The sequence below is a fragment of the Lissotriton vulgaris genome, chromosome 7 (genome assembly GCF_964263255.1).
Source record: "Lissotriton vulgaris chromosome 7, aLisVul1.2, whole genome shotgun sequence".
NCBI lineage: Eukaryota > Metazoa > Chordata > Amphibia > Caudata > Salamandridae > Lissotriton > Lissotriton vulgaris.
In genome coordinates, this window is record NC_141695.1 from 1,478,347,293 (window position 1) to 1,478,368,353 (window position 21,061).

Here is a 21,061-nt window from a genome sequence, read left to right on the forward strand (position 1 = left end):
GGGGGAATCTGAGTGCATTTGGGCGGGCCTTGCTGCAAGATCCGAATTATGTTCAACATATGAATAAGTGGCTTGGGGTTTCCTAGAGGACAACAGGGGTAGTGCTAGTTATGGGATAGTATGGGATTCCCTTAAGGCCGGGATCAGAGGGGAAACCCTGAGTTACTCTCTGAACCGGAATAAAAAAATCAAGCAAGATCTAAAGAAGTTGTATAGTACAATGTCAGATATAGAAGAAGAATTGGTTAGAGCCGTTGCCAATGGCTTGAACACAGAAGAGATGCTCCAGAAATTGGCAAAAGCAAAGGCGGCATAAGGAGAAATCATGGCAGCAAGAGCAGTGGAAATATTTCTGGCCTGGAGACAATCTTGTTATGAATATAGTGAACAAGTGGGGCACATGCTTGCAACTAGAACAAGACAGAACACTACTGGGGAGATATTTTGGAGATTTAAAATCAAATGGGGGAAGTAGTTGCAGCACCTAGGGAAATACGCTTGGCATTTCAAAGGGACTACGAGAATCTATACGGGGAAGAATAGGCATACGGAGATGAAGAACATAAAGGAATATTTAGCATCAATCGCTGCTGAGGCATTCTCACATGAATATTCATAAGTTCTGGAGGGCATATTATCAGATGAGGAAATTCAAAAAGCCATCAGTGAACTCCCATCTGGCAAAGCTGTAGGCCCTGACCAAATCCCGTTAGAATTTTATAAAGTGTTTTTTCCAATTTTGGGGGATGATTTAAGATTTGTAATGCGTCAAGCACAGAGAGGTGAAGCACCTCCAGAGTCATGGGCAGAAGCTAATATGGTTATCTTTCTAAAGAAGGCAAAGCCCCCTAATGAGCCCGGATCTTATAGACCAATTAGTCTAATGAATAGTGATGTAAAACATTTTTCAAAAATCCTAGCCAATCGCTTTAGCACCATGATAGGGAAGGTGATTTCACCCCGTTAGCACGGATTCATCCCAGGTAGAGGTGCAACCGAACATATTCGCAGAGTTATCACTATGTTTGATGGCACCTCTGCCTCACAGAGAAGGTGTTCGATAGGGTTTCGTGGGGGTATCTCTGGCTGTACTGGAGAATGTGGGGGTTGGAAAAGGGTGTATTAAAACCATACAGACGTTATATAGAACCCCTAAAATTCGACTCTGGCTAATGGGTGGGCAGAGCGATCCGATTTCATTCACAGTGGGATGAGACGGGGTGCTCATGCACTCCCCTCCTATTTGCATTCTATATTGATCCTTTAATTGGGAAAATTGAAGCAAATAAGGGAATCCTTCCCATATGATTAAATGGATTTGAAACTAAAATTTTAGGATACGCAGACGATTTAGCAGTAACTGCTGCAAATCCAAGGGTGGCCTTAATGGAACTGGAGCATGAGGTTGAACGCTTTGAGGGGATCTCAGGGTATTGGATTACCCGAGAAAAAACACAAATAGTAGTTAATAGTAGGTTGTCTCTGTCGGATCCACTGGTGACGGAGTCCGCCACATACTTTGGGATCATCATAACCTCAGATCTAGGTAAAGTAGTAGAAAAAAATCTTGTCCCTGTGATCCAAAAGTCCAAAAGAGATTTTGACAGATTTGAAAATCTGCATCTTTCAATCGTGGGACGATGTAATATCAGTAAAATTATATTTCTTCCAAAAATACTGAATTTATTCAGGACAATACCCTTAAAATTTTAGAACCATTGGTATAAGGAATGGGAGAGGTTGATTAATCGATTTGTATGGGCACAGGGTAAGACCAGAAGAGCTTTTAGATATATGTCCCTGCCTAGGGAAAGGGGAGGTTGGGCGGTCCCGGATTTAAAAATGTATTATTGGGCCATGGCAATTCAATACTTCCGAGGGTTACTGGGCAGGAAGGTTATGGATCAGTGGAGGAATTATGCTCCTCCAGATGTATATGAACTATTGCTAGAGATAGAGGCTCCCAAATGGCTTCTGAGATTTATCGAAGCTAGCTACTACAAAAAAATGAAATTTAAAACCCTTGGTGCAGCAGCAGCAGCTGTTTGGACTGGTGTTAGAAATAAATTGGGGCTAGGGAGAATGAATTTCTACACTGCTTTATTCGGAAATCCGTCGCTCCCCGAGGTATTTCATGATGGGGTTATGCTGGGCTGGGACGCTCTGGAGATAAAGAAGATGGTATTATCTCATTTGAGAAAGCTCAAATCCTCTTCAAGCTAGATCGCAGGGAATTTTTCAAATACCTCCAGATTCGCTCCTCCATCACAGAGAAGAAAGGGGGAGGGAAAGCTTTTCTAAAGATCCAGTTATGGAAGCTGTTAGGAACCCTGATGGGTGTACTATCACCCAGATTTATGCCGGACTGAGCCAACTATTGGCTAACCACCTAGACAAGCATTGTGAGAAATGGCAGCGGAAACTGAATATTGAAGGGGATGAATTTATACTGTCACTCAAGCTCGGTTACACTGTTATGAGGGTGGCTAACCTTCAAGCACAACACTTTAAAACAATCTTCTCACTCTATTATTCACCAGCTTAGATTGCTCAATGGGGAGGGACGGATGGTATTCGTTGCCCCGCCGTAAGGGTGATGATGCAGATATAGTTCATGTTTGCCTTCTGTCCGATGTTGGACCCACTAAAGGGAACTGTAGAAGAATTTCTGGGGCAAACTTTGATGATCCAAGTAAAGCTTACAGCTAAGTTGATGGTATTAGGTATGGCTCGGAATGGAACACCGTTTTGGTTTAGCCTGAATTTGTATTTCTACCCATGGCTGTGGTTATAATTTTATAGCAACCGCTTGGGTGGATCCTAAACCCCCCACATTTCAACAATGGCCTACACGACTCTTAGCTATGTACAATCTGGAAAAGGGTCTATATGAGAGGAAAGGGTGGAAGGCTTGGAAACTAGGAAATCTTATTTGGGCTCATAATCGATTGGAAAACTAGAATCAAACTCACTCAGGCACAACTTAATGATCTAAGGCCTTTGAGGTAAAAAAAAATGTTTTCTTCTTTTTTCATTATGTCCTGTTATACTATATAAGCTATCCATACGGTTCTGTACTTATCTGTCAATTATTGTTTCTGTTTAAGAACGCTTCCTTTTTTGTATTTATCTATTTATGGATACTTTTGTATAAATGTACCCTACGATGGTGAAATAAAAAATAAAACAAGCACTGGCGTTGCCAATAGGTCTCGCAGTAGGAAAGTTGGAGCTATTACAATTGCAAATAACAATGCCTTTTATTTTTGTTTTCATTTTAAAAACATAAAGGGCTTTGTCATTTACAAAACCAATAGCTCCAACTTTCCTACTGCGAGACCTATTGTGCACTGCACAGTGTGGGTGAAAGTGGCACTGCGTGTGTGTGAGTGGCTTTGAGTGAGTTGCGTTGCGTGGGTGAGTGGCGTTGCATGTGTGAGTGTTGTTGCGTGGGTGAGTGGCGTTGCGTGGGTGAGTGGCATTGCGTGTGTGAGTTGCGTTGCGCGGGTGAGTGGCATTGCATGGGTGAGAGTGGCGTTGCGTGTGTGAGAGTGGCGTTGCGTGTGTGAGAGTGGGCTTGCGTGGGTGTGAGTGGCGTTGTGTGTCTGAAAGTGGTGCTGTGTGGGTAAAAGTGGCACTGCGTGGGTGTGAGTGGATTTGCGTGTGTGAGTGGCGTTGCGTGTGTGAGTGGCGTTGCGTGTGTGAGTGGCGTTGCATGTGTGAGTGGCGTTGCATGTGTGAGTGGCGTTGCATGTGTGAGTGGCGTTGCATGTGTGAGTGGCGTTGCATGTGTGAGTGGCGTTGCATGTGTGAGTGGCGTTGCATGTGTGAGTGGCGTTGCATGTGTGAGTGGCATTGCATGGGTGAGTGGCATTGCATGGGTGAGAGTGGCGTTGCGTGTGTGAGAGTGGGCTTGCGTGGGTGTGAGTGGCGTTGTGTGTCTGAAAGTGGTGCTGTGTGGGTAAAAGTGGCACTGCGTGGGTGTGAGTGGATTTGCGTGTGTGAGTGGCGTTGCGTGTGTGAGCGGCGTTGCGTGGGTGAGTGGCGTTGCGTGGGTGAGTGGCGTTGCGTGGGTGAGTGGCGTTGCGTGGGTGAGTGGTGTTGCGTGGGTGAGTGGCGTTGCGTGGGTGAGTGGCGTTGCGTGTGTGAGTGGCGTTGCGTGTGTGAGTGGCGTTGCGTGTGTGAGTGGCGTTGCGTGGGTGAGTGGCGTTGCGTGGGTGAGTGGCGTTGCGTGGGTGAGTGGCGTAGCGTGGGTGAGTGGCGTTGCGTGGGTGAGTGGCGTTGTGTGGGTGAGTGGCGTTGCGTGGATGAGTGGCGTTGCGTGGATGAGTGGCGTTGCGTGGGTGAGTTGTGTTGCGTGTGTGAGTGGTGTTGCTTGGGTGAGTGGCGTTGCTTGGGTGAGTGTGGCATTGCGTGGGTGATAGTGGGCTTGCGTGGGTGTGAGTGGCGTTGCGTGTCTGAAAGTGGTGCTGTGTGGGTGAAAGTGGCACTGCGTGGGTGTGAGTGGCTTTGCGTGAGTGAGTGAGTGGCGTTGCGTGGGTGAGTGTGGTGTTGCGTGGATGATAGTGGGCTTGCGTGGGTGTGAGTGGCGTTGCGTGTCTGTAAGTGTTGCTGTGTGGGTGAAAGTGGCACAGAGCCTTTGATGTGGCCTGGCGCAGGAGAAATGCTGCTGCTGCTAATTAAATATAAAAAGTGTTTAGGGACTCACGGCTGCCGAGAGTAACAAGGCAGTGCTGGGAGGGGGGCTGCACACCAACTGAAGTGCTCTGGTTGCACGGCCTGCGGCCGGCCGTGTGAAGTGATAAGCCTTTGAAGTACACAGGCATGCTGTGACGGAGGTGTGAGAGGTCTGGCAGGGAACAGATGGCCTGGCTGTGAAGCAGGGGGCGGGGCAGCGCTGGGGAAGCCTGTGGGAGGGTGATTGATGCATTTGATGTGGGGAGGGAGGAGAGCCTTTTGCGAGCCTGCAGGAGAAATGCTGCCGATGCGCGTGCATGTTTAATCACGTGATTCACGTGAACTTAAAGAAAACCGCGGCTGAAAGCCCGTGGTTTGAAGAGGATTTTGCCGACTTGAATTCTCCCCATTTCCCATTCCTGCGGAATGGTAAAGGCGAGACCTAAAAAAGAACATTTCCTTCGTGATTTTTCTCAATAATAGCAGGAAGGAGTCGTTTCTTATCTGTAACTCCAGTTCTGTAGTAGGGGAATCTCTGTTATAGTCATAATCCAGTGAATAGTCCCGCCTATGTGCGTGGACCCCGGAGCAATCAAAAATAATCTCTTAAGCTGTCTTCTTTGCAGTCCTGCATAGACACTTAAGAGAAAATCAAGACAAATAATGCAGCCTAACACTTACAAGGCTACAATGGCCACCACTTCATCTAAACAGTGATTAGGATAGCCAACAATGTCAAATTTTACACAATTTACCAAGTTTCCCTCATAGAGAAAAACTCCCCTTCACCAAAATCCTTGAAATGATAGAGAGGAAGGGTTGGACAGACAAGCCCTCATAGGCTGCCATTATGTGTCTGGAAAAGGGATACCGTGCCTTTAAGGAACTCTCCAGAGACCCTTGGTATCCCAGGATGCACAGCCAAAGTCCTTTTACTTTCAGTTCTTTTTGAAGGTGTATAAAGCAAGGCCTGTAGCATACATTACAGTACCATTTTCTTCACAGGAGAGGAGGGCGGGCGCTTATGACTATAACAGAGAAACCCCTACTTTAGAACTGGAGTTACAGGTAAGAAACTACTCCTTCTGTAGTAGGGGATCTCTGTGTATAGTCAAAATCCAGCGAATAGAATGGCAAGCCCATCCCAACAAACCAACCCGGTGGTGGAGAAAAAACAGACAACACCTCTACTGTGCAAACAGATTTCTCAACGAAGCCTGCCCAACCTGAGCATCTGCCCTGGCATCAGAGTCCAGACTGTAATGCTTAGCAAAGGTATGGACCGACTTCCAAGAGGCAGCCCTGCAGATCTCTGCAATGGGAACATTACGAAGCAAAGCTGTTGTCGCTGCTTTGCCTCTGGTAGAATGAGCCTTAGGCTTACCCCCTAAGGTTTTGTTAGCTTTCTGATAACACAACTGGATACAGGACACAATTCATCTAGAAATGGACTGTTTCGATGTGGCAAGACCAGTCCTGACCGACCCATAATTGACAAACAATTGGTCTGACCTACGAATGTCCTTGGTCTTATCCAAGCAAAATTTCAACACTCTTCTGACATCCAGGGAATGAAGAGACCTCTCCGCTGGAGTGGAAGGGTTTTGAAAAAATGTAGGCAAAGTTATAGTCTGATTAACATGAAAATCAGAAATCACCCTAGGAAGGAACTTAGGGTGAGTACGCATCAAAACCTTAGCAGCATGAAATACAGTATAAGGTTCCTGGCAACACAATGCCTGAATTTCACTCACCCTGCGGGCAAATGTAATGGCCACAAGGAAGGCCGCCTTCCATGACAAGTGCTGCAGAGAAGCCTTATGGATAGGTTCAAAAGGCTCCTTCATCAACCTGGACAGCACCACATTCAGCTCCCATGAAGGAGAAGGACGCCGAACTTGAGGAAACACTTTCTTCAATCCTTCCAAAAAATCTTCAATCACAGGAATCTGGAAGAACGATGTTTGTGCTGCGAGGTGAACCTTAATAGGATTAAAATTAAGGCCAGATTGATCCAAATGCAAGAGGTATGGAAGTATGACATCTTCCTTGCAGGTCGTCGGATCATAGTTCTTGGATGTGCACCAGATGCAGAGCCTCTTCCACTTGTAGGCATAGGAAGTCCTATTGGAAGGACGCTTAGCCTCCCTTAGTATGTCCATGCAATCGTCAGGCAGATTCAGGTGTCCATACTGTACTATCTCAGGAGCCATGCCGCCAAACTCAACGAGGAGAGGTTGGGATGCACCATCTGCCCCCGAACTTCGTGAGAAGGTCCGGCCGGCACGGCAGCCGCAGGTGGGGTAGGAGAGACCTGTGAAGCAGGTCCGTGAACCACCACTGTCGGGGCCATTCCGGAGCAACGAGGATCATCCGTGCTTTGGACTGAGACAGCTTGATGAGCACCACCGGAATCAGGGGAATGGGTGGAAAAGCGTACAGAAAGCTGTTCGACCAGCTGATCCATAGTGTGTTCACCAGAGTCCCCAGTTAGTAATACCTGGAGGCGAAGTCTCTGCATTTTCTGTTTTCGGCGGTGGCGAACAGATCTACGTCTGGAGTGCCCCACCTGTCAAAGATGTCTCTTAGCACCTCGTCGTTTAGAACCCACTTGTGGTTTTCTTGCACCAACCTGCTGAGTGCGTCCGCCTGAGCATTCTGCACACCTGGCAGATGGGTAGCCGTTATCATCAGTCCTCTGGCTAGCAGCCAGTGCCAGATCGCCTGCGCTTCCTGTAACAGTGTGCGCTATCTCGAGTCCCCCTGCTTGTTGAGGTAATACATTTGTCGTATTGTCCGTCCGCGCAAGCAAGGAGCTGGTCTGGAAGAACGGATGAAAGGCCTTCAGTGCCAAGTGAACAGCTTTAAGTTCCAGAAAATTGATGTGATACGTTGATTCCGCCGGGGACCACGTTCCCTGGATCTGTAGATGTTCTGAATGCGCTCCCCAGCCATGGAGAGAGGCATCTGTGACAATAGTCTGAATGGGAATGTCCTTGTGAAATGGGACCCCTTTGAGGAGATTCTCTGCTGAGCGCCACCATCTCAGGGACTGTTGAGCGTGAAGGGACAGCCGGATCCTGTCGTCCCAGCTCCCCCACTTCTGGTCCCACTGATCCTCCAGACATTCCTGCAGCGGCCTCATATGAAGGCGTGCGTGTGGCGTAAGGAAGATGCAAGAGGCCATCGACCCCCGTAGAGAAGACACCGTCCTCACTGTCGTAGATGGAACAGCTATGAGAGCCTGAGCCTTCCGAAGGATCGATAAGCGTTGCTCCTCCGAAGGAGGCACGCTTGCTGAAAGAGTATTGATGGAGACTCCCAAGTACTGTAGGCACTGGACAGGAGTCGGGACAGACTTGGACATATTGATATGCAACCCCAGCTGGGTCAACAGAACGGCCGTCCTGTTGAAGTGCATTTGCGCTTCCTGGAAGGTGGAGGCTTTGATCAACCAGTCGTCCAGGTACGGGTAGACAACACCTTGTTCTTTCTCAGGTGCGTGCCACCACTGCCATGCACTTTGAAAAGTGTACTGATAGTGATTTGTGCCGACCAAAAATCGCAGGAACTTCCGATGTTTCCGTGCAATGGGCACATGGAAGTACGCATCTTGCAGATCTATTGCGCAAAGCCAGTCTCCTCTCTGCATCTGAGGGTAAATCTGGTGCAGAGACAGCATGCAAAACTTCTCCCTGCGAATCCATTTGTTTGCTTGTCGCAAATCCAGAATGGGCATGAACTTGTTCTTGTCCTTCTTGCGCACCAGGAAGAACTGTGAGTAAAGACCCTTTCCCCTTTGAGACAAAGGGACGTCTTCTGTCGCCCCTTTTCTTAACAGGGTATCGGCCTCCGCTTGGAGCTCGAGCAGCTGGAACTGCGAGCAAACCGGTGGAATCGCGGGAGGAGGTCTGACGAAACGAAGACTGGATCCATTGCAAACAATATTCAGAACCCACTTGTCCTGAGTAATTGTTCTTCACTCTGTCAAGTAATTCTGTATGCTTCCCCCCGCCGGAACGGGTAACGGAAGAGGGGGGAAGTAGCACCTCAGGGCTTCTACCTGGCCGGGCCCTTGTTCGCCGAGGAGGACTGCTGTCCACCTCTGCCCCACTGACGCTTCTGGAATGGCTGCCGCTGGTACTGCTGCTGTTGTTGCTGTTGACCAGCTTGATGACCCTGCCCTCGTCTTCGAGAACCATACCACCTCTGGAATGGACGGAAGGACTTCCTCTGCTCTTTTGGTTTCTCCAAACCAACGGCTTTCAGTGTCTCTACCTCTGCCTTCATGCGGGCCATCTCCTTGTCCGCATGTGACCCAAAGAGAGTCAATCCAGAAAATGGTAAATTAGCAACTCTCTGTTGCACCTCCGGTTTGAGAGATGTAAGGCGCAACCAGGAGTGGCGTCGTAGATTGATGCCATGGCAGTAACCATGAGCCGCCAGGAGAGAGGCATCCACCGCAGAGCTGATGACCTGATTAGAGACCATCATGCCCTCATTCAAAATCTCCTGAAAATCTTCCCTCCTATCCCTCGGAAGCAGTTCCAGGAATTGCTTCAGGGACTCCCACAAGGAGCGGTCGTAGCGACCCAAGAGCGCCGAGACACTCGCCGCTTTCATTGAGGTGGCCGCCGTCCCGCAGACTTTCCGGCCAGCTGAGTCCATCTGACGGCTTTCTTTATCCGGAGGCATCATGGAAGACGGGGCAGTAGCATGCTGCTTCTTGGCCGCAGTTACGATAACCGAATCCGGTACCGGATCTGATCTCAGGAACGCCGGATCGGAATCCGGGTGCCTGTACTTCTTCTGCAGCCGGGACGGAGCTGACTTCACTGAGGCCGGAGTCAGAAAAAGCTCCATAGCCGGGTTCTCCAGTCCTGCCACTACAAGGGGCGAGACAAATGCCGCTTGTGCAAGGTTTCAAATATCACCGATGTAGAAGGTGTGGGTACCGTTAAAGTGATCCCCAACTTCGCTGCCCCTCTCAATAGCACCTCCTGAAATGTTACGATGTCATCCACCGGTGACACCCTCGTATGGGGGGAATCCGACAAGGTGGGAGAGTATATCCGGCCACTTGACGAGTCCGTATGACGGGACCGTGACCTATCCCTCCGGTGATGATGACGGGACCGTGTCGAAGACCGACAGTCACTCCTTGATCGATGTCCTCTGGACTGCGATCTAGACCTCCTAGGCCTCGGGTGATCCAATCCACTGGCCGTTCAGGAGGTGGGAGCTGCGGAGGCAGAACCGGAGTCCTAAGCTGTGGAGGCCTCGTAGGCGGTGACGGAAGGTCCGGCAGAGACGGAGGAGGTAGTTGCGGAGGTGGAGGAGGAGGCGGAGGCGGAGAAGTCGCAGAAGGAGGCAGGGGAGGTAGCGGAGGAGGCTTCTTTAGAGGCAATGGCGGAGGAGTAGGCGTCCTGGGCCTAGAAGGCGAATAGGTTCGAGAATATTCGGATTCTGAAGACCTAACCACTCTCCTCTTCTTTTTTGCCGGTCTTGACGAGGATGCTCTGGAGGCAGACCTCTTTTCAGCCGAGTGCCGGCGCCGCTGCGACCGGGAGCTCGTAGATGCAGAAGAAAGGCTGACTACTGAGGCAGAGGACACCATCCTGGCCCTTGAACGCCTACTCAAAGTTGACTTTTCCTTCCTCGACATCAACCTTTTCGCCTTTCTGCTTCTCAACGTCAATCGTCTAGACGTCGACGAACTCCTCGACGTCGACACTCTTCTCTTTGACTGGTCTTTCCTTGACGTCGAACGTCGAGTTGACCTCGACGGCGAACGGCGGTGTCGCCTCGACAGCGAGTGCCGATGCCTCCTGGACTCATCTCAACGTCGATGATATGTTGACGCCGGTGAAGTCCTCGACGTCGACCTCGTCCGAGGTCTCGACGTCCTCCCTCTCGATGTCGCTTCGACCCAGAGTCCTGGGTCGACGGGGAGCAGAAAGTGGTCATGCCTCTCGACGCTGACATCGAAGCTATCGACGTCGACCGGGACCGGTGCCTTTTCTGGGCCTTTTCTTGACTGGGGAGCCCCCCAGAGGCCGAAGCACGGGCAGAGGGCGATGACTGAGTCCCTCCATGCCCAGACCCACCTGGTTCTTGATGTCTCCTCTGCTTCAGGCCTTGGAGACAAATCTTCTCCCTGGCACGCAGGGTCCTCCTGGAGAAAGATTGACAAATCCCACAGGCTTCAGGGACGTGGGAGGAAGGGAGACAGAGTATGCATACTCTGTGGCGGTCAGATTTAGCCTTTTTCCTGGCACACTCAGGGCACTGGTCGAATAAAGCTGGCATATTCGACAGAAAGAGTGGGCAAAACTTGCTAAAAAAACACAGCAAAAGGAAGAGGAAGACCCCAGACGTTGAGTGAAACACTCAAAAATTGAAGAAATACTTAAAAAGGGAGAGCTCAATGCTCCAGGTTCCTGCTAGCAGGAGCCGGAAAAAAGAACTGAAAGTAAAAGGACTTTGGCTGTGCATCCTGGGATACCGAGGGACTCTGGAGAGTTCCTTAAAGGCACGGTATCCCTTTTCCAGACACATAATGGCAGCCTATGAGGGCTTGTCTGTCCAACCCTTCCTCTCTATCATATGAAGGATTTTGGTGAAGGGGAGTTTTTCTCTATGAGGGAAACTTGGTAAATTGTGTAAAATTTGACATTGTTGGCTATCCTAATCACTGTTTAGATGAAGTGGTGGCCATTGTAGCCTTGTAAGTGTTAGGCTGCATTATTTGTCTTGATTTTCTCTTGAATGTCTATGCAGGACTGCAAAGAAGACAGCTTAGGAGATTATTTTTGATTACTCTGGGGTCCACGCACATGGGCGGGACTATTCACTGGATTATGACTATACACATAGGTCCCCTACTACAGAATGTAGTCTCATCTGTACAAAATTAGTTCTTTTTTTAAAACAAAACACAAAAGATGCAATTTTCATGAGAGATGGTGCCTTTGTCAAACAAAATCATATTTCAGGATACTGGCACTCAAAGCTGCAAACGCCCCATCCTCAAGGAACCTTTGAGGAGAGGGAGTGAACATTGTTAAGTGTACGATACACAAGCTCCCGCCAAATCACACTTGAAAGTCTTGGTAAAAGAGGCTGCTTGAAATCCACTGTGTGCACATGTCAATCGCATGAAGAGAAGAGGGCTGACACACTTCAAAAACTAACAAAGGTGAGACAAATCATCAATAGTGATAAACATAGCTCAAAACCGATGGGAGGAAAGAAGTATTTAATCCACGGGAAGGCGAGAACACGGAGCAGCAGGCTGTATTATGAGTGTCGTGAATTGTATATTTTATTGTAGCATTTACATACTTCCTCATTTCATGCTTATTTCCTTGAGCTATGTATGCTACCAAAACCTCTCCTGTCGATAAAGCATGCGCCTCTCTTCTATGCCCAAAAAATATAACTTGGTATGATTGCTTTTGTCTCGAAACAAAGTGAAACACCAATAGGAGACGCCTGCTGGACAAAGCAACTGTGTAATAACGCCTATGGTATTTAATGCAAATGTGCTGGCTAGGTTTACAAAGAATGGACTCTATTCACTTCGCCACCGAGAAGGGAGCCGTAATACCACATATTGATCAACTACATATGATGGGAACCCCCACATTAAAGACACTAAGAGTCATATCTATTATTATTGCATGCAATGCAATGCAGCAAAACACCTTGCTGTGCTGCAGAAAAGGGAGAGAGCAGGAATGCGCCATATTGTCCTCGGACTCTTTTTGCTACTGTAAAGAAACTCGCAGGAGCAAATACTACTCCCCCCTTGCCGGCTCTGAATGGCACACAATGTAATGCCATTGCGGACTACTTTATATCTAAGGTTGAAGGCATCTATCAATCTTTGGCCTCCCTTCCACCGCCAACTGATTCCCTCCAACCTAGTTTTTCTTGTAATGTTTCTTTTACTCCCACTGTGTTTATCCACAACTGGCTACCATTTGATGACTCTTCCTTCCTGTCTTGTCTAAATAGTATCAGGTCAGGTTCCCCTCGGGACCCAGTCCCCATGAAGATACTAAAACAACTAGACCTTGAACCACGGAGATTCCTAATGAGGCTATTAAACATCTCTCTTACCGAATCTCGGGTGGCACAGGAATGGAAACATGCCATGGTTGTTCCTTTGCTCAAAAAATCTGGTGCTGACATCACAAATCTTGCCAACTTTAGGCCTATATCCCTGCTGCCAGCCTGCTCCAAAATATTGGAACGCCACGTTAACACCCAGCTCAATGAGTTTGTTGAAAACGTAGGATATCTTCATCCATCCCAATCAGGCTTTCGCGCTAATTACTCCACCGAATCCGCACTCCTTGGGGTGACTGAGCGACTCCGACACGGTATCGATAGCGGTGAGACCTTTGCGCTTATTCTTCTTAATTTAAGCGCTGCTTTCGATACCGTGTCTCATTCCACTCTTTTGGAGTCCCTCCGCTCCCTTGGTGTTGATGGATCAGCGCTTGCCTGGGTGGCCTCATTTCTCAATGAGCGCACCTTTCAGGTTTTCTCAAACAAAGCTGAATCTGCGATTCATTCTTCAGCCTACGGTGTCCCTCAAGGGTCTATATTAAGCCCATTGTTGTTTAATATTTACATCAGACCTCTTGCTTCCATCGTAGAGGACGCCGGTCTGTCTATATATTCTTATGCAGACGACACGCAGATTGTGTTTTCTCTCTCTAGCAGCAGGGTTTCAGGAAGTCTCTGCCCTTAAAGTTGGCCTATCTCGCGTTGCAGCTTGGATGCAAGACCATCTGCTGAAGCTCAACGGAGATAAGACCGAGGTTATTATACTAGGCAAGCACAAAGATCTGTGGGGCTCTAGACACTGGCCCTGTGATATGGGACCTCTGCCCACCCCTGTGCCTGTTGCTCGTAACCTCGGTTTCCTGATTGACGATAAACTTTCAATGAGGCAGCAGGTAACCAAGGTCGCTGCAGTCTGTTTTAACACCTTACGTTGGCTGCAGAAGATCTTATGGATGCTGCCTGAGTCCACTCGAAGAACTGTCGTCCAGGCCCTTGTGATGTCTCGCATCGACTATGGCAATGTGCTTTATCTTGGAGCGGATAAAGCTACAATTAAAAAACTCCAAGTGGTACAGAACTCAGCTGCCCGCCTCTTGTGCAATGTTCCACGGAGAGCGTCCGCAACGCAAGCTTTGCGTGACCTGCACTGGCTGAGAATTCCAGATCGTGTGACTTTTAAAACTCTGTGTTTTCTGTTCAAGATCCGTCAGGGTTCTGCCCCTACTTACCTTCATAATCTTGCCCAGCCTTATCTACCTGGCCGTTCTTTAAGGTCATCTAACAATGGCAATCTTTTGATTCCAAGAATCCGACTGGCAAAAATGGGAGGCCGCTCATTTGCATATCTTGGACCAAAGATGTGGAATGCTCTCCCACTGGCTTTAAAAACAGAAACTAATCTTCTGGCTTTTCGTAAAAAGCTGAAGACTTTTCTGTTCTGATTTCCTTGTTCATGATCTTTTCTTCTGCACCTGCTTGTTTTTCTTTCTTCAGTCTGTCCCTGGCGCCGGGAAACCCATTGCGGGTAGCTGAGCGCAATATAAATTCAATAAAATAAAAAAATAAAATAAAAATATTAATCAAGACATGTAGCATTCCTGCTCTCTGCCTGCGCTGACGCACAAACTTCTGTCTAGCGCAAATGCAGACACCCTTGCACCATGGTGCAAGAAGGCCTGCGTTGCAGACAGGATTGTCTTTGTGCAGGAAGGGACATTTTCCTTCACAAAAACAAATCTCTGAGGCTTTTTGCTTTTTCCTTGTGTGCTGCAGAAACAAGCATACGTGCGGAAAGTACACATACAAAGAAAAAAAAAACGAGGGGAAATAAAGATACGTCTCCTCGTTACGTCTCCCTAGGGAAGGTGCAGCATTTTGATGCGTTCCCAGGTTTACCAGTCTCGGTAAATCAGGGAATGCACAAACATTCATGGACGGATGCGCCGGAAAACCAATACTTCACCCATGGAACACCTCCTTGGGGCAAAGTAATACAAGCCAGTGACTTGTGCTGCTTTGCGTTACTCCAAATTTACCAAGCCACGCAGGGCCATGCAAAGTGGCCTAGCGCGGCTTGGAAAATATAATTCTAGGTTTTGCGTCGCCTTTGCGCTACCTTGCGCGGGGCCAAGGAGGCAAAACTTTGATAAAAGTGCCCCTAAATATATGAAGTTTACATTTTATAGGATAATTACAGGTGTTCTTCATAACAGAAATATGGGTACTTGCTCAACCTGAAATGGATCACGATACTAAGAAACACAGAACATAGTATCTGGTGGAAGACACAGACTGTCCCCAATTTGCCCAGTCTCCGTCAACTGTGCCGCTAGTACTGATCCAAGATTTCTGTCCATGCTTTTTTTTATTTTATTTTTTTATCTCCATCAATTACGTGGGGGTGGAGTGTGGCCAGAGGCTCATTGCTAGTAGCATTCTTGGGCTGACACCATAGGCTGCTAAGCTTCACCCCTTCTGGTGTGTTACATTTGTATATAGAAAGGCTAAGCTCTCTTCTTTTATAATACATGCCAACACTGTGTTGAGAATTGCAAGCATGCGTACTGGAGTGCATCTTACCTCTCACTGTCGTGCTCCTCCGGGTTCTCGGTCTCCACTGCGCTTTCCACCACGAGGCTGTTGCTGGTGACGTAGACGGACATACTTGGGTGCTCGATCAGAAGGTCCTCCAGTGGGCTGCTCTCCACGTTCACTGGGCCGGGTCCTTCTGCAGTAAAACAGGGGGGAGGGGTAACAAACCAACTCTCGTCCATCGAGCAGGGGTCGGGCTGAGAGGGCATGGATCTAGCACCACAGTCATAGGGCGAGTGGGGCAAAGAAGTGGGAGGTGGAGGGGAATCGTGTGGAGGAAGAGACGTGCATGCGGACGCCCTCCCTCCCACCCTCTGTTCTTCGACTAATGTTGAAGCATAACTAACTGGAAAGGTATGTCATCATTCACATGGTAAGAGAATCTCCACGAAAAACAACAGGTTTAAGCCATGCGGGGAGTGGAGAACAAACATTATGCAGAGGAAATCACACACCCGCATACATACAGTATACAATGTGGCAGGTACAGGAGAGAGGGAGGGGGTAGATGGGGCAGGAAAAATAGGAAGAGGGAGGGGAAAAGGGGCATTATTAGTATAAGGACACCCCAAGTGGTATATTTTTAGCTTACTGAAGTCAAACAACAATAGCATGCAGAACTTCAGCAAGGTAACATTAAATAAATACCAGCAGGAACAATAGTACACCCAAGTATGACTAAAACCCTGGCCAAGCTTAACTAGGGTACCTGGAGCAAGCTTCATTAAGATACTCTGGTATAACTGAAAAACCTGAGTAATGTTTGGTAAGATCGGAAAGTAACGCAGAAACACCAAGTAATGCTGGTTAGCTCACACAAATACTACTGAAACCCTCACCTATCCTTCAAAGTAAAACAGAACTCTTTAAAGGATTATTAGGCTACTGAGAACCACAGGACCCTGAACAAAGTTTAAAGGGCCAGCTAAGCACCATACAAATCTTAAGTAACATATATATGGTTTAACAATTCACAAAGGAAGTAACACAGCACTTACAACGTTATTCTAGTCCATTGGGGTTGCTGCTACGATTTGACCCAGTCTGCCTAGTGGTGTCTTTACACAGTCATTTCTTTCCCTCCTCCTGTACGGCTTATGAGGTCATCGGGTTGTATTCTTGGGAGTCTACATGCAACAGTTGGGATCCGCTGAATGCTACCTCGGGACAGAGTATGTTCATCTAGCTCCTGGTGGGGCCAAGTCTTATGTACTTTAATCTATGTGTTTTCTTACTTAATATGTCATTTAGTGAACCCACCTGCCTCCTGCCACTTACTCACATGACAACTACAGGGCTTATTAACGAAAAACTCGCAAATAGGGACTCACTCATACAGGAAGAAATGGAAACTGGAGCATGGAGACCCAAACGCAAGGGAAAATAGACACTTTAGACAATCGGACTGACAGACACTGTCATGGTGACCTCAGGCATTTAAGACAAACAAGTCCACATTGAGGCACAAGGAGAAACAGGCACTGTTACAAAGGGCACTGGGTCAGAGTGACACAGGAATAGGGTGCTCCATCCCAGGGATTTAAGTGGACTGGGTCTCGCCGGTGCTCAGCACCAGCAGTTCTACAAAGCAGGTGCGGAGACAGGTCTCTATCAGGCTCTCAATTTTTGCCCTCAGCTCATGGTGAAAAAAAACAATTTTATCTCTGCAGCAGTACCACCCTTCACTGCCTTTGAGGTAACTGCATAGAGACTCTGTATAGTTCTTTCACAGTCTCGTTATTTCATAACTGAAGCATTTTCAATATTCTATACAACAAAGCCATAGTTGATGCTTATTTATCTTACGCCACTAACAACCATTGGGAAAGCCAGCAGCCCAGACTTGCTGTTGGTGTAATGTTACTTGTATTAAATATATGTATGCAATGACAGAAGCAGCAAAATTCCACTTAAAGCCCTGCTACCTCCTCATAAGTGGGCAGTAGTTTACTGAAAAATATCCACTGTCTCTAACTTCCCAAATGCTCCCCAACGAGTTCTTTGCAGGGAGAAAACAACAGTAGTGGGCTACCAGACATCAGGCCAGGAAGATCCAGCCACTGGAATGGGCGATGAGAGGCATACATGGACAACACAAGAGGGAAACGCAGATATGGAAACTAGGGTAAGGAGAGACCTTTTTTGGTACTGGGATAAAGAGACATAGGCAGAAAGAGATGAAGGCACACGGATGTGTTGATTTATTAATTCTATCAAATAATTTTATTCGCTTTAGGCCCTGGGCTGCGTCATAAATGCAAGGGCTTGATCTGCTACAGCATTGTACATGCCTTCAGGACAAACATTTGTCACTGCGCCAAGCAACAGAGCTGTTTATAGCACTCCTGCGTCATGCACGGAGTGAACTTGACATATCCATCAAGGATATTCCGTTGAATGCCAGGACCAGTGTGTACTATCCAACATACTTTGAACTGGATAGAAGTCTTTCAACAAGTGGCAACAATTAGTGATGTGACACTGGCTACTCGTCAGTGCTCCAGCTTGGACTCAAACACAAAGCAAATTTTCACAACCCAACGTCGTGCCTTTATTAGAGAGATAACCTTCTCTATCTGGATTGGCTCTTAAGCTTAGCTAGTGAAATGTGCCTACAGCTGGCAACAAGTGGAATGTCTGCCCCTAGAGGATGGGGTTTCAATGATGCAAGCTCTAGGTAGCATAAAGCAAGGAAACACTTTATTTCATATATCAGTATAATTACGTACATCTATACTGGCTGCTGGTAGAGCTGACATGTATGTCGCCGCAGAGTATTGACGCAAAGGCCTTGAAGTGGCCCAAGCAAGCACTGGGAGGGGTACAACTCATCGGATGCCCCCAAACTTTTTTGTTACAGTAGATCATCTTACATTACGCTCCTGAGAACCACTTGTTGAAGTGAAAGTCCTCATTTCTCCAGGACTTTGCAGATTTTGCTGCTTCTAAGCAGCTCTAAATGCAGGGTGGCACTTCTGAAATAAATGTTAAAAATATAAAAGACATTTATTGTATGAAAATGCCTCACAATACATTTTGTGTATTTTAGAAAGCCATCTTAAAATACTGGCATGCAGGGGCGGTTCTCTATTAGGGCACTGACCCACTTACATTTTGGCTCCGTTCGCCCCCGGTTCATATATTTATTTTGGAGGATTGATCTCACCCGTAGTCGTCCCGGTTGATGTATTGAGAGCTGAGGAGGGGCCTGAGGAGGGGGTGTGGCTTCACAGACAGACTGACACTGTCATCAGAGTTAGCCAGCAACGCACCTGGTGCCCAAGTGCGCTTGTCGGGGCGGACGGCTTCAGCGCTGTAGGGCCAACCCGACATGTGCACTTGAGACCGCTCAGAGCCCCTCCAGTAGCTGATACTGGAACCATGGCTGACTATAAGCCGCAGCCCCCGGGCTCAGTAAGGAGCAGTGAAGTCGCCTGCCCCAGCCAATCCAGGCACTCCTGTAACAGCAGCAGCAGTGTCTGGATTGGCTGAGAGACGCAGGGGCCTCTAGCAGCATGTCACATGTCAACACAGCGCAGGGTTGGGAGAAGGCTGTGTGTACCGAGGAGCAGAATTTCAATTTGAAGCCTGGAGGTAAGGACACTATGCTGTGCTTTTTACTCAGATCTGATTTTATATTGTTGCTTTCATAGTGGTGGTTGGGGCGAAAGGTCGCGTACGGGCCTAACTGCAGTGATATGGTGTTTCCCATTGCAGAGGAAGCTCTGGCTCTGGCGCGAGTAGAGGGGTGGAGACTGAGAGCCCATTATATGTGAAGCAGCTCGGAGCATGGTGCAGCTCGAGTGATAGGAGTCACGCCAGCACATGCCTGAGCCCCTCTCTCATGCAAGGAGGTTACCATAACCTGGAGAGCAAAAACAACGTGCTCATCAACAGCCCACAGGATCCTCGAGTTTCAGCGTCCTCCGTGCTGCTGCATTTAATGGTACATTAACTCATGGCTTGAACAGTGGGGGTGTTAATTTTCCGTATTTCATCAACAAATGTACACTTTCTACAGCTATTCGTCACTGCCAGTTTAAACCAGGCCCTTCCCAGGATACTAATAACTTGTGCGTATTATTTCACACTGCATAACTTGTGTCCTGAGGTTACTGAATATGGAAATACGCCTGCAGTGTTCACTGCTGGCTTCTTAATTGCTGCTGATTACTGGTGCGTTTGCACCAGTAAAACAAATATTGTTTGGACTTGCCAGCGCAAACCACGTATGGTTAAATGTGTCATTTATTGCTGGGTCATGCTCTGTAACACTACAAAGTGCAAACACAAGGCAGCAAAGGGTCAGTCTGATATGTGAGCTTATTTCTCCCTCAAATGTGTCCTATTGCCTCAAAAATGCAAAATAGGCTATCATTTGTCTACATAATGCCACACCTGATTAACAGAGTTCTCGACTTTTCTACTGGCACAAAGTGGTATGGGTGAAACAGACTGCCTTTCGGGCAGAAATGAGGACGGGTAGGTGCTAATGAGCGGGCACCTGAGCTAAACTTCCGGTAAGGTGCTGGCACCCCACATTTCTAGCCCTTGGAATACTTCTCCGTTGTTTATTAGGCGACGATCAGGAAGCAGTCTCAACTATTCAGTTGAAGCCCATCTGTAGGAGTCACACTTTTTGGGCCTGCCCTGATCCCCCAGAGGGTGACTGACCCGCTTTGTTTGCTATTTATTTTCTACCATGTTCACTAGACACCACACCACGTTCACTTGGTCCTGATGAACCGCCAGGGATCCCACAGGACCTTACAGGCGCGAAACATGTCGACCTTTTGGGTTACCCGGGTACATTACGCTTTGTGGGATAACACTCAACCCATGGGTTTTTTTACTTTGACAAGGGTACCGTCATATTAAAACACATTCTGCTGGTAACTCTTAGTCAGTTTTAAATGTTTTCCAGTGTGTGCCCCTTTCTCATCCTCCTCTCGCTCGCTGTTACTTCCTCTTTAAACTTCTTCTGGACTCTAAGGCATTTTAGGCTCAGATTCTGGGTCGAGTATGGCAAGCACAAAGCAGAGGAATGGAAGCATTGGAGAGGGGTAAAAAGGATCACCCTCCCTTATGCCATTCTTTAGTCGACACAAATTAAGGGGGTATCAATGACTCACCCCCCCCCGTTTGACCTCAAGATGGTCGCCTCAGTCATTAACTCTGTGAACTCTCAATCAACAGCTGAGACCCAGCCATTTTGACTGTTGCTCGGTGGAGCTATCTCGTGAGTTAAAGGGGAGATGGGCTATGGATTCCCTCCTTGGCCATCACGTATCCAGCCGGTCCTTGGGCAAACTCTCCTGCGTCTCTCCTGACCTTATCTCCCTCCTCCCCTTTACACCCTACCCCCTACTACTCTACTTTCCAGCTATTGACCCCTGCTCTCACCCGTCCTTGCTCATAGTTCCCACCCTGTTTATCCACTGGACTTTCTTATGTGAACTTTCCCTCGTCAGTTGAGACCTAGCTATTTGACTGATGCCTGATGGATCTACCCTGGGCAGCTAAACAGGAGACGGGCTGTGGATTCCCTCCTCGGACGTCACCCACCCAGTCGGTCTTTGGGCAAACTTCCCTTTGTCTCTCCTGCCATCTTTTCCCTCATCCTCCCCGTCACACTCCCCCCCTCCTCCCTACTTCTCTCACCTTTATTTCCTCTTTTAATGTGTTCTTTATTTTTGACGTAATGTGCAATTGTTAT

At 47.9% G+C, this 21,061-nt stretch overlaps 1 protein-coding gene across 3 annotated transcripts in view; it reads right to left on the bottom strand.

Moving 5' to 3' along the window:
• TP53INP2 (tumor protein p53 inducible nuclear protein 2) overlaps positions 1–21,061 on the bottom strand; it is an 89,758-nt gene that overhangs the window by 20,463 nt on the left and 48,234 nt on the right. The window contains exon 3 of one of the 3 annotated variants that reach the window (XM_086932285.1): positions 15,334–15,478. In XM_086932285.1, the coding sequence (XP_086788411.1) occupies positions 15,334–15,478 (145 nt within the window). Of the gene's footprint in view, positions 1–15,333; positions 15,692–21,061 lie in introns of all 3 variants that reach the window. The other 2 variants (XM_086932284.1, XM_086932283.1) reach the window with 2 other exon arrangements.